Source organism: Colius striatus, chromosome 3, assembly GCF_028858725.1.
Source record: "Colius striatus isolate bColStr4 chromosome 3, bColStr4.1.hap1, whole genome shotgun sequence".
Classification (NCBI taxonomy): Eukaryota; Metazoa; Chordata; class Aves; order Coliiformes; family Coliidae; genus Colius; species Colius striatus.
In genome coordinates, this window is record NC_084761.1 from 88,392,769 (window position 1) to 88,408,193 (window position 15,425).

General features: G+C 36.6%; 1 protein-coding gene across 1 annotated transcript in view; it reads left to right on the plus strand.

Annotated features, from left to right (window-relative positions):
- SH3TC1 (SH3 domain and tetratricopeptide repeats 1) overlaps positions 1 to 15,425 on the plus strand; it is a 45,068-nt gene continuing 29,643 nt past the window's right edge. Inside the window, exons 1-2 of the mRNA XM_061993220.1 lie at positions 1 to 97; positions 5,255 to 5,394. Coding sequence (XP_061849204.1) covers positions 1 to 97; positions 5,255 to 5,394 — 237 coding nt within the window. The remainder of the gene's footprint in view (positions 98 to 5,254; positions 5,395 to 15,425) is intronic.

A 15,425-nucleotide genomic window follows, 5' to 3' on the forward strand; every position in this document is an offset into this window, starting at 1 on the left:
ATGGACTTCGAAATTCTCCTATTTAGGACAATGTCACTTGCCATGAGCTTAATTAGGAGACCCTACGACGCAGAGGAAGAGTCATATTCTGCAATTGGTAAGACTTGGCTATCAAAGCAATGGCCCAGGGAGTAGTCACTACTTTCGAGTCCCATAGATCTTCTCTGAGCTTATCCAGGAGAAAATAGGTAAGGAAATCCTTGCCTGAATGAGTTTTCCAAATCATTTAATATCGTGGATGGTATAGATGGGAAGAGGTCATAGCTCAGTGTTTGAGTGGTCTATGGCAAAAATAGTTGCCAGTTTGTTCTGAATGTTATCCTTGCTTTCCACAAGACATTGTCTCTTTTATTAGAAAAGGTCATTTGAAAGGTTGATAGCAAAAGTGTGGCGGAATTGTTGGCTTCACTGTCTAAGTAAAACTATCCAGAAGGAGCTGGGAAGGAGGTGTACTCTATGTGATTTAAACTGAGCATCAAGTCTCACAGATGAAACAGCTGAGATCTTTCAGGACAATGATCCATCCTAAGAATGGGCAGATGCACTCATTGGGCCACAGTAAAATTCAGTCTCTTGTTACCAATCCAAATCTCAGGTTAGTAGGCAGCCATCTCCTGATTTTATTTTTTAAAGCAATTAGCTTATCCAGCCACTGCAAAGAAGGCTGAAAAGTCAGCCTCTAAACTGTCAGCACTTTGCACCACTTCTGTCATTGCTAGAAATTGAGCTGGCACTTGGCAATCCTGATGATCCTGCTTCTTATTCCATATCCTCAATATCATCCTGAATTCTTTCAAGAACATCATTAGAAAACTCCATACAAGGCAAAAATCTTTCCTTTTTATTAGTATACAAGCCTTTTCTAGTATTTCTTCACTTAACAATATTTGGACATATTGTTATGGCAGAACATATATTGCATTTTACTGTCCCTGTGCATTTAAAATGTATGCTTCTTAAGAACCTTAACACTTGCTCTATTACATTTACTGTATTGGAAAAAAAAGGTCTCCACTATCTATTGAATTTGTAACCATCTCAGTTATCAGAAATGCATCCCATCAAGTAAGGGAACATATCTTCATGTATCTTCCCGTGACAAGCAAGAGAATATGTAAAGGCTTAATGTAAAGGAAGAAAGAATGTAAATGTAAATGACAACCAAGCAGTTAATACCATGTATATTAATTAATTGACATTAGCATTACACTTGACTATGTGCTTCTGTATGTTAAGTAAAACTACACATTCATGCTGAAGATAGTGTAGCTCAAGCAGCCAGAAAGTTGGTTTTATTTTCTATAAAAGGGAAGGTAAGCACAATAAAAAGCTATTTCCTGTTCTATATTTTGTTTTTCTTTTGTTACTTTCAAAATTCAGGGAATCCAATTTGGGTAAAACCCAATTAATAATACTGGTATTGTAAAATACAGTTTTACAGCAAAGTTATCATACAATATTTTTATTTGGTACTTTTCTTGAAAAAGTCCAGCTGAAGCAAGGAAAAATTGATGTTGCTAATATTTCTGAACGTTCAAACAATGGGGAGGTAATGGGCTTCCAGTGTAATGAACTTTTTACTTTTATTTGATTCTCTGCAAAGTTTTTTAGGTCATTGACAATCGAATATGAATGAGGTCATATTTTAAAAGTATGTCAATGATGGAAGGTGCAGCAAGAAGAAGTAGAACCTCTGCACTGGGCATCGTGCAGAACTTTTGTTTCTTCAGCAAAACAGAAAATAAAACAATGTTTTGAAAAAAACATCATCCAGCCAGTTGCCAAAAGTGATTTACATGCTATTGCAGAATATAGAAGACCACAAATTCAAGGAGCTGTTTAACTTGACAAAGTTAGCCCTTGGCTTCATGTTCAAAGCTGACATTGTATCACAAGATATTCAGGTCAAAAGGCAACTTGGAGTGAAGCTTAAAAGAACAATTAGTCAGTCTGTGCCAGCTATACTGGTATATACTAATGTATACTATATATACTAATATAGCTATACAGCTATATTAGTTGTTCAAATCCTTCAAAAAATGTCCTAAATGGATATCTCATGAAAAAAAAAAATCAGAAAGAGTATATATAATGTAGGTGTCTTTTTGTAAATCTTGCAGCACATCTTTATATTTCTTGCCTTTACGTTCTGTTAAATAGTCCTGAAAACTGAGGTTAAGATCCTAAGAAATGTTAGCATTTAATTACTTTTAAACCTGAAATCTAATTATTAATCTCATCTTCCCTCCATGCTGTTGCCTTTTGAAAACTACCTTATGTTCTGGAAGACAAAAACCACTCTTACAATTTAAAGTAATTTGTTTTGAAGTGCTTATGTTTCAAATGTCAGATTATCCTTCAAATGTGTTCTACAAATTTCCACAGATGTGCAATTCTCCTGTTACTTATCCTGTTATCACAGAAGACAAATAACCTGGCACGATGTGCTGCCATGACCCCGCTTTTGCTTTTTATTGGTGTGAAGAAACTTTCCTAAACATCTGTGTGATAAAAACATTTCTACAGTGTTCTTTTTGAGTCATATGACTCTTAGGAATCCAGGCCCAGACTGCTTTGCCTGGTTTACAATCCCATAACTAGACCTGAACCAGTAAAATTTTCTTTCCAATCCCAAATCTAATTTAGGACTTCATTGACATGACAGCTACTATCTCAGGGAATCACTGGTTCTGAGACAGTTGCCAAAATAATTGATGCTTGTGTTTGCAAGCTGTTTGTGCCTGTGACAGTTACCTCTGTCACCCTACTATGTTTGTTATATTGATGTTACATTGAGAGTAAATAAGAAGTAAGCCAAGTCTAAAGTTTCAGAAGAGTAACAGGCTGGGATCTTAAAATGAGATTCTGGGCATGGGAATAAATTGCTAACTATTCACTCAGCCAGAAGTACACGTGTTTATAAATAATGAATTAGCGTGAAGCAGCTGTAATGAAATAATAACATAGCACTTTATTGAGATGTCTGCATCGCACTATTAAGACATCTGTAACAAATTTTATGCGAAGCGTCTCTCACACCGTGGGTAGAATATAAATATTGCGTCAGCAGTTTTAACTTAGACATCAACTACCTGTTACAAACCTAAATGCACCATGATCAGTAGGTCAAATAAAAACTCCCAGGCAAACTTTGGAAACAGAACGAATGTAATAACATCAAAGGGAACAGTGGCTGAGGATGAAAGAAATCTTTGTTACAGTGAAACAGTCGTGGGCTGTTGTCTCATGTCAGCAGCCAGCCTTTGGATTGTTGGTCAGAACAAATAAATGTGAATATCTTAGACCACTGCACATGACAGGAAGTCTGGCAGGTAATGATTAGCATCAATATATAATTTATACAGAAAAAGGACAAGCACCCAGGTTACAGCAATGAAACGTGCAGAAATACAAATGCAAAGGAGAGTTTGGGAAAGAGCCAAGACAAAGCATGAATCATAGAGAAGTCACTACATTTCCAGTGTGAAAAAACTAATTTTGAGAAGGACAGATGAAGCTTGCAATGATTTGAGTGCAACATTCCACGGTCTTTTTAGCCAGTGAGATCAGTACTCTGGGCTGTAAACATGCAAATAATGTGCTATCTGGAGAAATGAGCAAGAAGTATAATACTGTCCCTTTTGTGCCTCTTGGGGAGAGGTTAGCACTCATGAAGCATATTGTGATCCTTGCTAATATGACTCATTGGAAAACTACTCTTTATGTGAAGCTACAGCTTCTCACTTAAAATGGGTAATATTACAATCCATTGGCCCTCAGTAAATTAAACTTTGTTTTGCAGTACAGGCTGATGTATGTGAATTTCCTGTTGCTTGTCCTACATTGCATCTCTAACAGTATTCGAATGTTAAAAATATACAGCATCATGCTAGTAGAATTTAGACAGTTCCTGGTTGATAAAATTCTCACATAGTACCATCTGTAAGTGAAGCTTTGCCTGATGAGATGCACAACAGTGTACAGAAACTATCAGAACATTACCAGGGAACATATTTGGCCTTGCAGACATCAGTCCCTAGGAAAATGCAGCTGTGACTGCATACTTATGTCCTCAGCTGCATTAAAGCTGCCCTGTACAGTCAATATTGCTCTTCAGGCTTAATGATATAAGTTGAAAATGTGTATCTAATGGCATAGACCAAAGACACCTACAAGGTACTCTAAAGGTTTTAGGTACATGGATGACATATGTATAGATGTCAACTAGAAAATAAGGAATGGAAACATATTTTTTCTTTTTTTTTCCCCAGACATGGGAAAAAAGTGGAAAAAATATTACTGAATATAATGAATGGACATGATAGATACTGTGTATTTAATTTAGTGAGCTAATACTTCCTACTTTTGTTCTGTTTTAGCTGCATACCCTTAAGCATATTAAGAACCTTTTTATAGCAGGCCCCCATATAGTCACATCTTAACATTATTGTCAATGATGGCAAGTGAAAGTATATTTCATTTAATCAAAAGTCCATAAAGGGAATTGCAAGATGGATTCAAGGCCAAAATTCAGGCTGGAAGCACCTAGAGTTTTGATGATTTGCAGATCTATATTGACAAAAGCTGCATCATACCTCACATCTTCTCTGCTAAATAGAAATTCCTGCCTCGTGTATTCTCAAGACTGTTGGTTGCACTATACCTTATAAAGATTTTATTCTTCTGAGAAGTACTGCCTTAAGTGTGCCAAGTCTGCATACTTAAGGAACAAAAAGTGTTGTTATATTTATTACTCTCCTTTTATATATATAGTATATAGTAAACTTCTGTGGCCAAGCAGTCTAAAAAGATACATACAACAGGAAAGATGTTACAAGAAGTTTTAATTTACATCTACATTTAAAACATGGACTCAGTTTTACACATGTGAGCCGTTCTTCAGGTCTCAACTAGAGGGCAGCAGCAATTTGAAAAAATTCTAATTCTTTCAGTTTACATGGATGCAGAATTTTGTTGAGTTATCAATATAGGAGTTTATATGCTGTAGACATTTTGGTGGCTGGAGATGTTAGTCCCAAACTATAAGATAGTATTTTGGGCTACCTTAATGAAAGAGAAAACCTTCACACGGCATGCCTACCAACAACAGTCATTTCATTTTATAAAGAATCTACTGACACTAGCCTGCATCACACTTCATGGATGGCACAGAGGTTATAGGATGATATATTGCAATCCTATGACCATTTCTAGCCTTATGCTGTCATTTTTGGTCCTCCACATACTCCTTCAGGCATGTTCTTCCACGGAGCATCCTCAGAGGCAAAAGTGGACCCTCAGTTCTACAGCATCCATGTTGAAATATCTATCCGACACTCTAAATGCTTAAGTCAGCCAAAATTTACTTCCTCAATACCAAAATTAGCTCAGGAGGTATTTGTATTCTGTGTACACTCAAGCTCCTATAAATAAAGTTTCCTCTCCCTGTATTTCTATCACTAAGCAGATGGGCAAAATTTCAGTACTACAAATTAAGTTTCAGCATACAACTAAGGATCCGTAGTGCTTCTCTGTTGAAAGTCCTTTTAGCCATCCCAGAAGTCCTTTAGCACCCTAGGAAAAAATCCACAAACATGAATATGTATATAGAAATGTGAAAATCGATTTGAAATAGTATAATTTTATGCAAATTCTCAGAAGGGGGAAGGAATTGAAACAGAGCTAAATATTCATTGCTACCGCTCCTCCTTCTTTTTGAAAGTGAAAGAGACATGTTTTTTTAGTCCACTCCTCACAAGAAGCAGTTTCAGATATAACGACATAGTTTTCCCTGTTTTAAAACCTAGTAGAAAAACTGGCAACTTAAGTGAGAAATCTCATTTGGGGAAATAGCTTGACTAGTGCCCTTTTCTGAGAGCCTTATATGGAAAAGATTTCTCTGAGGGAAAAGGGATATCAAATTCATTTGACCACCAACCTAATAAATAACCTCTACTCAATATATCATCATGTAAGTATTTCCTGAGTATCTATGAGAAAGTTATAAATCTTTCCATAAGAATATACTCTTATTTCTACCTGCAAACTTCAAGCAGCTGGAAAAGGTTAACTTTTAATGAAGAATCAATTCACACAGTTATAAAAGGAAGTAGCTGTTTTCCTTTAACTCACCTGCAATGCTATAAGAGGTGGCGTTGTATCCTCAGGAGGGTAAAAAAAAATTGTGTTTTTTTTAAAGAGTAGATGTTCTGTGGGAGTTTAAGTATGAACTGAATTGTTCATGGAGCTTATTTTTTTTCCCTTTTAATAGTTGGAGGTTCATTGAAGAACAGAATTATTGGTTTTATATCAACATTGTGTTACTTAAATTATTAAGCCTTGGTTAGATGTTTCAGAGGATTTAGTTACCAACTGGTTGGTCAATCCCACTAGATAAGAGTAGATATAAGGAGCTTAATTTCCCTTTTGAAATGAAACAAAAATAGAGAAAGCTCATTCCTTACACTGAAGCTTTAGGAACAAACTCTCTAAATGGGTTTTTTTTTTTGGTTTGGGGTCACTGAGAAATAAAAGCTTTTTATGCTATATGTAACTCAAGTCTGTGCCTAATTTGGGGAGTTTGTAATCCCTGTGGGTCAGATAATAACTCCTGGTGACTCAGAGAGTAAAGGATAGGAATGATTAATTCTTGAAGTGGTAAGTGCTAATTATCAATTGTTGTTGTGAGCTGATTACATTGTTTTAGAAGGTTTCTCTTTCATGGAGGTCTATGGTCAATGACATGGCTGAGATGGAACAGAGAATCTGATCATGGCTTTCTTGCCTGCTGGGCTTTGGAGATGAGCCCAAGTTGTTTCCTTGGTAGGAGTGTTTTGGCTTTTTGGTCCACGGCCAAAGATGTTCTCAAGTGAGTAACAGTGGCTCTCAGGAGCTGCTAAACTTAGGAGGAAGCTCTGCCAGGTGTGTACTATATTATTGTTTGTGCTGAGGAATAACAAGCTCAGTAACATCTATTATTAACCTATGGTAGTTGTAAGTAAATGTAGCTGTTGTTTAGTGAGCTGGGTAAATAGCTCAGGAAGTGTTTAAGTGGTGTAACAGCTGGATGTTTTGACTCAGCATTTTCCTGCAGACTACAAGGCGACAGCATTTCCTTACAGATGGATGGCAGTATATTTTTCTTTTCGTATCTTCTGTTTTTCCTTTTTGAACCAGACTATGAAGCTGAGGTGGTATTTTTTTTTCGAGCTCTGGGGGAAGTAAAGCTATCTGGATTCCAACCAGGCAGATGAAAAGATGACAGGATTCCATATGAAGTTAACACTTTAACTCTTTAGTTAGATCTCTATGCAGTTACTGGGGAGAGATAACATGCTAATCAAAAGGAAACATATGGCTAAACCTATTTCTGTGGAAGCTTTTGTGTAAGCATAGTGTGGACATAACACTATTATTTGTGCATGCTGCTAATCCTGCTAAGATTATTGTAATTATTTAGGTAAACTTGCTAAGTAAAGGGTTGCCACTGTGAGCACACACTTCAAGCCAGATAGGCTTCACATCTAGGGACTCAGCTGATATTTGACTTTGCAGTACAGATTGTATTATTGTTCTTTTTAAGTGAGTGTATTTCAATCACTGGATGAAGTAAGAACCAATAGAGACTGCTTTAGGCAAGAAGATAATCTTTTGTGTGATTTAAAATTTGCCATGCTGGTTATGAATAGCAAGGAATGCTAATTTTGGCAAAACGTGAAACCAAGGGGATCCTTTAGTGATAGGCTTCAGCAAGGAGAAAGAAACTTTTAGTGGACTTGAGATGGAAGAGATCACACAAGAATTTAGCAAAGGGCATAAGAAGTTTCCTCTTGCCTAAATTTGATATTTGCTATCAGTGAATAGTCAAAAAAGTTATATTTCAATGTGTTTAATGTGTTAAAATTAGTCCCTTTGGCAGCTGACTTTTCATAGGTATGCCCTCAACTGTGAAGGAATAGTAGTTGTGGTTGAAGGTATAACTTGGCCTTACTATTAAAATGTGTGGTTTTTACTAAAACAAGCTGCTGCAATGAAAAGTGGTCAGACAAACACACAGCTGCAGAAGGGCAGACAAACAGGATGATGAAAAGCAATGCCAGAGAGAGACAAGTAGAGGAAGTGTCATGTTTCAACACACAATGTCCTTGTCAGCATCCTGGCAGCTTCTTTTCATAACCCTGAAAATGAGGACCAAAACAACATAAATAGGACCATCAAGTTTTTGTGTAGTTTTAGTAGTTAAAGAAGTATTCTCAAGCTTATTTATTTTAGCAAATGGAAACCTGAATAGGTAGCACAATTTCAAGTGATTAAAATGTAGTATAAGGGATGTAATTACTCCCATGGAAACCCCTCTGTGCTATCTTTGTATTTTTCCTGCTTGCTGTAATATGTTGGTCTCTGGTATTATTTCATGAGAGCAGCTGTTCACATCTTCAACAAGGTTGTTCACTTACATTTCTGTAAAGCAGATTGATACTGTTTTAATAAGACCACAGGAAGTCATCAGCTTTTAATGTGATTATCCTGAAACTGAAAACTTTATTTTCCTCGTTTACTCAAATTGCCAATATACACTTCCCAAAACTGAAGTACTTTGTATGGCATGATGGAATACACTTTGGAGTAAAATCATAGAGGAAGCTGAAGATTCCTGATCTAGTCAAAGATGTCTGTGCTCATTGCAAGGACAGGTTGGACTAGATGACGTTTAAAGCTGCCTTCCAATCCAAAATATTCTATGATTCTAAGCAGTTACAGAAAAAGAGCCTGGAGTTCAGTTGTTGCTATCCTGTTACTTGTTTCTTTAAGTGAGTTGCATCTCTTTCAATTTTCCTTCTCTAAAATCAAAACTGGTTGCATAATTTGAGATATTAGGAGCACATTAATCAGTGGTAGTTTCTACAGTGATTGAGCCATAGAAACAAAGGATGGGAGACTGGTGTTCATTGGGAAAAAAATATAGGATTAGATGATTTTTTTCCTTTTTTTCTTTTGTAAATGCAAAATAAGAGGCGACAGGAATGGCAATGAAGAACTGAGACTATAAAACGAAATCAAAGATTTTCCTGAAATATACAAATAAAGCGTAGTTATGAGATTTCAACATTTTTTGAAACTAATAGAAAATTAGTCACTAAAATTTTGATGAAAATGTGGTATTTCATGTGGTTGGCACAGCTACTATATTAATAAACCCTGAAGTGGCATGCTTTCTGTACTGTATTATAGTGCAATACCAAATTAATTCCAGTGGGAGGAGAGCCTTGTGGGATGATTGATTAGCTGTGATTTTTACAATTACTTGAATACCTTCCAACTCCATAATTTCTGGAAAGATAGAGTTCTCAACTATGCTGCAGGAACAGATTGGCTGATCAGTATGAAGTAGCATTTGTAATTCATATTAACATGGTGTGACAGGATGAAGTAAGGTAAATGAGGGTATGATTTGTAATTAATACCTAGTTTATTAAGTCTAAAATAAACTTTGAAGAGCATGTTCTTTGAGACAGATTAGCAGGAGTTATAATTAAGGTCTTTAAGGCATCTGAAGGGTAATTTTTTTCTGTTCTCCCTGGCAAGAACTGTAGGAGGGCAACAGTGCTATATGGGACAGTTGATCACCTCAAACCATGTTCTGCAGGTGCTGCCCAGTTCTAAGGGCTCCTAGTGACATGTCTCAGGACAATACCTCACTGCCAACACACACACAGCCCACACCGATGGCATGTGGGATACCTAGTGCTTAGTTATCAGAGTAGCATAACTGTGACTAACTGTACATGAAATTTTCAATATGTTTGGGAGGAAGAGAATATAAAAACATCTCAAGGTGTGGATGATAAAAAGCAAGGAGGTTTTAAATAGGATGGATTATTTTCAGTTTCTCTTATGCCTTTCTGGGCCTTTTAGGATACGGCATCTTGATCAGTGATGAAGTCTTGTGGCACAAAATATATGCTCTGGATGTACTCCTCAACAGACTTGTTAACTCCCCAAACTGATATTTAAGCCTGCATTGCACATGATTTATCTGCAAAACTTTACACTTCTACAATTTAAACCCAAGTGTATGAGGTCAAATTCACTGTCAAAGAATTCTTCATCAGGCTTTTTGTAGCTGGAATGATGATGCTGTGAAGAAGCCAGTCAGGACTCAATAGCCAATGTGACTATTAAGCAGGTATTCTTTATTGCAGCGCTGGGGAACATGGGGGATTTCTCCACCAAACGTGCCCACCCCAGCCTTTGGATTTTCAGCTTATATTTACAGTAAACATGAATATTCATCTTGTTTCCAGGAAAGGGCCCACCCATAGTCCTGTCTTGGTCGACCCAAGTTACTCTTCCATCATGTTTCTTTCGGTGTCCTCTTGATTCCTTCAGGGGTCATTAGGGATTGTTGTTGGATTAAGATCCAAACATTCCTTGCAATGTATCTTTGACTCCTGGGTCCTTGGATAGGATGAAAACTGGCCTAAAAGCTCTGCCATCCCAGATAACAGCTTTGTTTAGGGCTAGGCAGGCCTGGTTATTACCAGTGAATGTACAATGTCCAAATGTTCTAGTGCAGAACTAATGTTATAGCTTCGCCATAATAATTTTGTTTAGGCACATACCAGCCTTGAAACTATCAGTGCTAAGCAGTAGTTATGTTACAAGAAATAATTGTATCTTTCTAATAGCTCTGTTTGTGGGCTTACAAGTCTAGCAATTTCATAAAACTATATGTGTGATTTTCTAACTAATATTTTAAGTTTTAATAAGCAAGCTTCTATAACCTACACTTATCTGCTTATGAATCATTGATTACAATGAACCTAATTCTGTGATCAAAAGCAAAGTGGCAATGAAGCCTGGTACTCCCTCTGAAGGACTATTTGTTACTTTATCTGAACAATGCTTGCTTAGCACAATGGCCTGGATGTGTCCCATGGAGACTTTTATCCACTAATGCAAAATGACAACATGAATTATTGCTTTGTAAAGCAGGAGTGTGTGAATGAACCTTCCAGCACACTTCATACATTCTCCTTTGCATAATGAACTTTAGTAGCTCAGCTCCATGCTCATGAATGTTTCTTTTTTAAAAAAGTTTTTGATTTAACGGTGTCAGTTAATAGACAACTTTTTGTACTTGCCATATCCAAGCCAGGCTGTGCAGTCAACAGGAAAGATAAGAAGGTCAAACAGGAAGAACTGTGCTGTAGTCAGTTTTAAGCAGAGCTAAGGAAGGCACGGATCTGTCTGCTTCTTGCCAGCATGCTATAGCAAATCAAACTGGGAAAAGGTAGGAGAAGTTTTGTGTTCTATATCTATATGTCAGTCTCTATTTCAAGCACTTGTGATCTAGGATTTGACTGTAGATTTATTGCCAATGTTAGAATGGCAGCCAGTTAAACACGGATGATTTCAGTAAGGTTCAATGCTTTGGTGTGTTCACAATGAAATGACTGGAAAATATGTGTAAGTGTGATCTGCCATGGTTATAACAACTTGCTGGGAGCTCCTGTGCCACACCTTGTTCCCTTCTAGGCAATATTGTGTGAGCTAAGTTACTATTCAATAACAAAATCTTTCCTCTTACTTTATTCCTCTGCATTAGTTGCCAAACTCTGTCAAATCTAGCACACAAAATGAAGTATTGAGATTCACAGATGCCTGTTTTGTCTTCTAAGCGATCTGATCTGTTTAAAGCCTCTCTAGAGTTTATGCTTATTTTTAATCAGCTATGAAATTGTGGATTTTAGTCTATTGTTTTCAGTATCTAAACTTAGAAGTTTTTCAGAGCTGTAGGGGGAAAGTATTTCATGCCCCATTTTGAAGGGAATCTACTGCACCCTCTCACCTTTTAGGATTAGAACTGTTAAAAGGAACTTTTAAAAGAAATCTGTTGCACCTGTGAAGCTTGCTAGGACTTTTTTATTTGTAGATCAACTGTGAACAATGATACTGCTTGCAACATAGTTTACTAAGAATTGCTAACTAACCTAAAGTTACCTCAGAGATAAAGGAGTCAATCTCCCCTTTTTTTTTTTTTGAGACTGCTTGAATTCCTGAATCATTTACCCTGATTACAGGTTTGCATTACCTTTCTGTGTACTACATAGCAGCACTGGAGGAAAAAGTGTGAAGTATTACCTTCACAGTACATAGCATAGACATTTTTAATTCATCCATATGACTGAATTTTGTAGAGATCAAGGTTGTGATTTACAATATCTGAGGAAAAAGTTTATCATTATCTTGTCTGTAAGATATCTGCAGCCTTATACCGAAGGTGGGAAGCAAATATGAGTTGAAACTGAGAGGAAGGAATAACAAAATAGCTATTCTAGCATCAGCTTTAGAAAATGACCTAGATTAATTTATGGCAGTACATTTGCAAGACTGCAGTATTGTATGACAAGTGGTCTGTACAGGAGGTGAAACAGAGCAGAAGATCAAGGGTGGGCACACAGTCAAATGTCTTCAGCAACCAAGCAGGCTTCATTAGCTACCTTGCCTGACTTGGAGCCCTGGAGGAATGAAACACAGGGCATAAGATATGTAAAAATGTGGGAGCTACCTGAGTTCTTTTGTCTTGGGTACAGTAGCAGTGGCTGGAGGAGTTTAGAGGCTTTCCATTCAGAAGAGTTGCCACTGATTCATCAGCAGCTCAGGTGAGATGAGGGGAGGAAGAGACAGTAGCTGAAGCTCATTTCCTTTGGATGAGATGGGAACTGATGGAGAAGAGAGCAATAGCAATAACCTTGTGCCATCCATGTGATTTTGAATATGTAAGAAAAATCCTCCTGAGGTAAATTAATTCAAGTTTACATTCACCTCTGGACACTGACTACTTCTCCACCATTTCTCCAGCATTCCTAAATGACTGAAAATAATCTTTGTCTTGATTTCCATCTCTGTAAAACTAGAATAATTAAAGTTACTGCTGGTAGCTTGCAGTTAGTAAGTTGTTCTGAGTGTCCTACAGGGAAGATGATGAAAGAGAAAACAATGTATTGCATGCAGGTCTTAGGCAACTACTTTGAATATAACCCATTTTTATATATACAATCCTATTCTCATACTTAGAAATACACCTTTAAAGAGAGAGAACCTGTTCAGTGAAAGTTATTAGTTTTCTTCTTCAATCCCTTTAAGTTTGAGGGAGTTAGTAGGAGAGAAAGTGTCCTTGTCATCTACAACTCATTTTAAAATAGTAACAGAAGGTAGTGCACTGGGGAGCCCTCAATCTGCATAGTTAAGGAAATGGAAAATGTCAAGCTCTGTGTTTGTTCTGGTTAGCTGTGTTTTGAAACCAGAGCTACAAGCATCCAATGAAAAGGAAGAAGCAATGTAAGGGAAAGGCATAAGACAGTTGTTCTCTATTTATCTTCTAGTAGGAAAAAATTGTCATTTTACTACCTTATGTTCAATAGCTGCTGAATACAGACATTTCCACCCTGCTGTGCCTTATGAGAAGGCAAGAGGAAGGTGGAGTGACTTCTAAGCCTGGAGAAGTACTACTAAAGGCTTGGGCAGCATGTCCAGGGAGCTCAGACAGCAGGGAAGGATGTCACTGGTGAACCCAGGAGTATGCCTATAGAAGTTGTTGAGCTATTCAGCATTTGCCTCTCCTCTCTCACTGTTCATCCCCACTGTGAGTGTCTGCCTTAGAAAGTGAGGTTTCCCTAAATCAGTGAAGAGCGCCACCTCTTGCCTGCATGGCTTTTTACATAGAGGTTGGCTCTTGTTTGGGAAAATGTGAAGATCATTACATTTTATGGCCAACATCCTGCACCAAATATGAATTTCTTGGTCAAATCTCAAAGAGCTTGAGGAAATTATTTTTGTCTAAATTATAAATAAAATGCTTTTTCAGTGCATATGAATGTAGATTGCAAGAACTAGTTGTAGAATACCAACTTACTTTACAAGATGAGTGCTAGATCTTGAATCCATTTCTTCTATTTGTTGTGATCAAAAAAGTCTAGCTGCTAATAAGTATAATGGTGTTAGCACTATAGGTTTATGAAAAATCTCTAATGATGAGAATAAAGTTGAATGTTCTTTAAATCTGTTTTATAGTAGATGAATGCATTTGTGTGATTTGGTGCCTCAATCTTTTAATTTGTATTGGAACAGTTTAATAATTGGTTAGAAATCATCAACATAATAAAGATGGTGATTATACTGTAGCATTATTTTGATCCTTGGGGTACTTATATGATAGTCAATAGTTAAAAGACAGAGATGTGGTGCAAAGTTTTATGGAATCTTTGTTGTGGACCAAAATTATATCACTTGAGATACTTTTAGTGCTAAATAAACATTCAAAAGGGCTTAGGTAGAGTTGGTGCCTAACTACAGGGAAGATATTTACTCTCTCTCTCTATATATATATAAACCTCCACTGGAACAAACTACTCAGGGAGGCTGTGCGATCTCCATAGGTTTTCAAAACCTACAGAGCAACCTGATCTAGGGGAACCTGTTTTAGTAGAGGGTTGGACTAGATGATCTTTAGAGGTCTCTTCCAACCCCTGCCATTCTATGATTCAACATTGTTCTCAGTACTTGCAGAGCCACATGGTTTGACATTTGATAAAGCAAAGTAAAGATGCATTAAAGATGGTAAAGGAATTTGTAGAGGAGATGAAGACTGTTAAAATTGTGTTTCAAGATTTGAATTTCCATTCTATGTATCTTGGAAGAGCCGAGAGAAAACATTAAGGGCACACCACTTATGCTCTTTCAGTGATTCTTTTTTTTTTTTCTCTTGGCTTAAGCTCTGAGATACTATGACTGAATCTTCTTAAATGGATTATATCCATTTTGATTCAGACATGCTCTACTTGCTCTTGCAAGAAGCTTGATAGGTTCCTTTACAACCCTGTTTATATGTTACCCTTACCAACATGCACTGATGTAGAAGGCATGAAGAGTTAATAAGGATCTTCTCTCCAACTCAATTGAGTTATAAACAAATATAACGTGGCTTTAATATTTTCCTAAATTTTGTCGAGGATTATATTTCTGTTTGTAGATAGGAGTCAATGGAAAAAAATATTCTGAATGCTGAATTTAATTTCTGGGATTAAGGATAATCCTGATCTAAAAATAACAGTTGGCTTTCATGGAAAAATGTAATTTAAACAACCACTTTGAATTAAATTATCATTAATATTACAATATTTACATCTTCTTCAATAGGAAACACCAATATTTACAAAATATATGCAAAAGAGCATTCGATTTTTAAGTGTGAAAATGAGAATGCATTACTTATAATCCTGGTCTGGTACTGAAAAGAATGGTGTATGCTGTCATTACTTTAAGGAAAACATGAACTATATATATATATATATATATAAAAGCATATCCCTAGCAAACTTGCAGGCCTGTATCTTTAAACATTTATAAGTAGGTCATCAAAT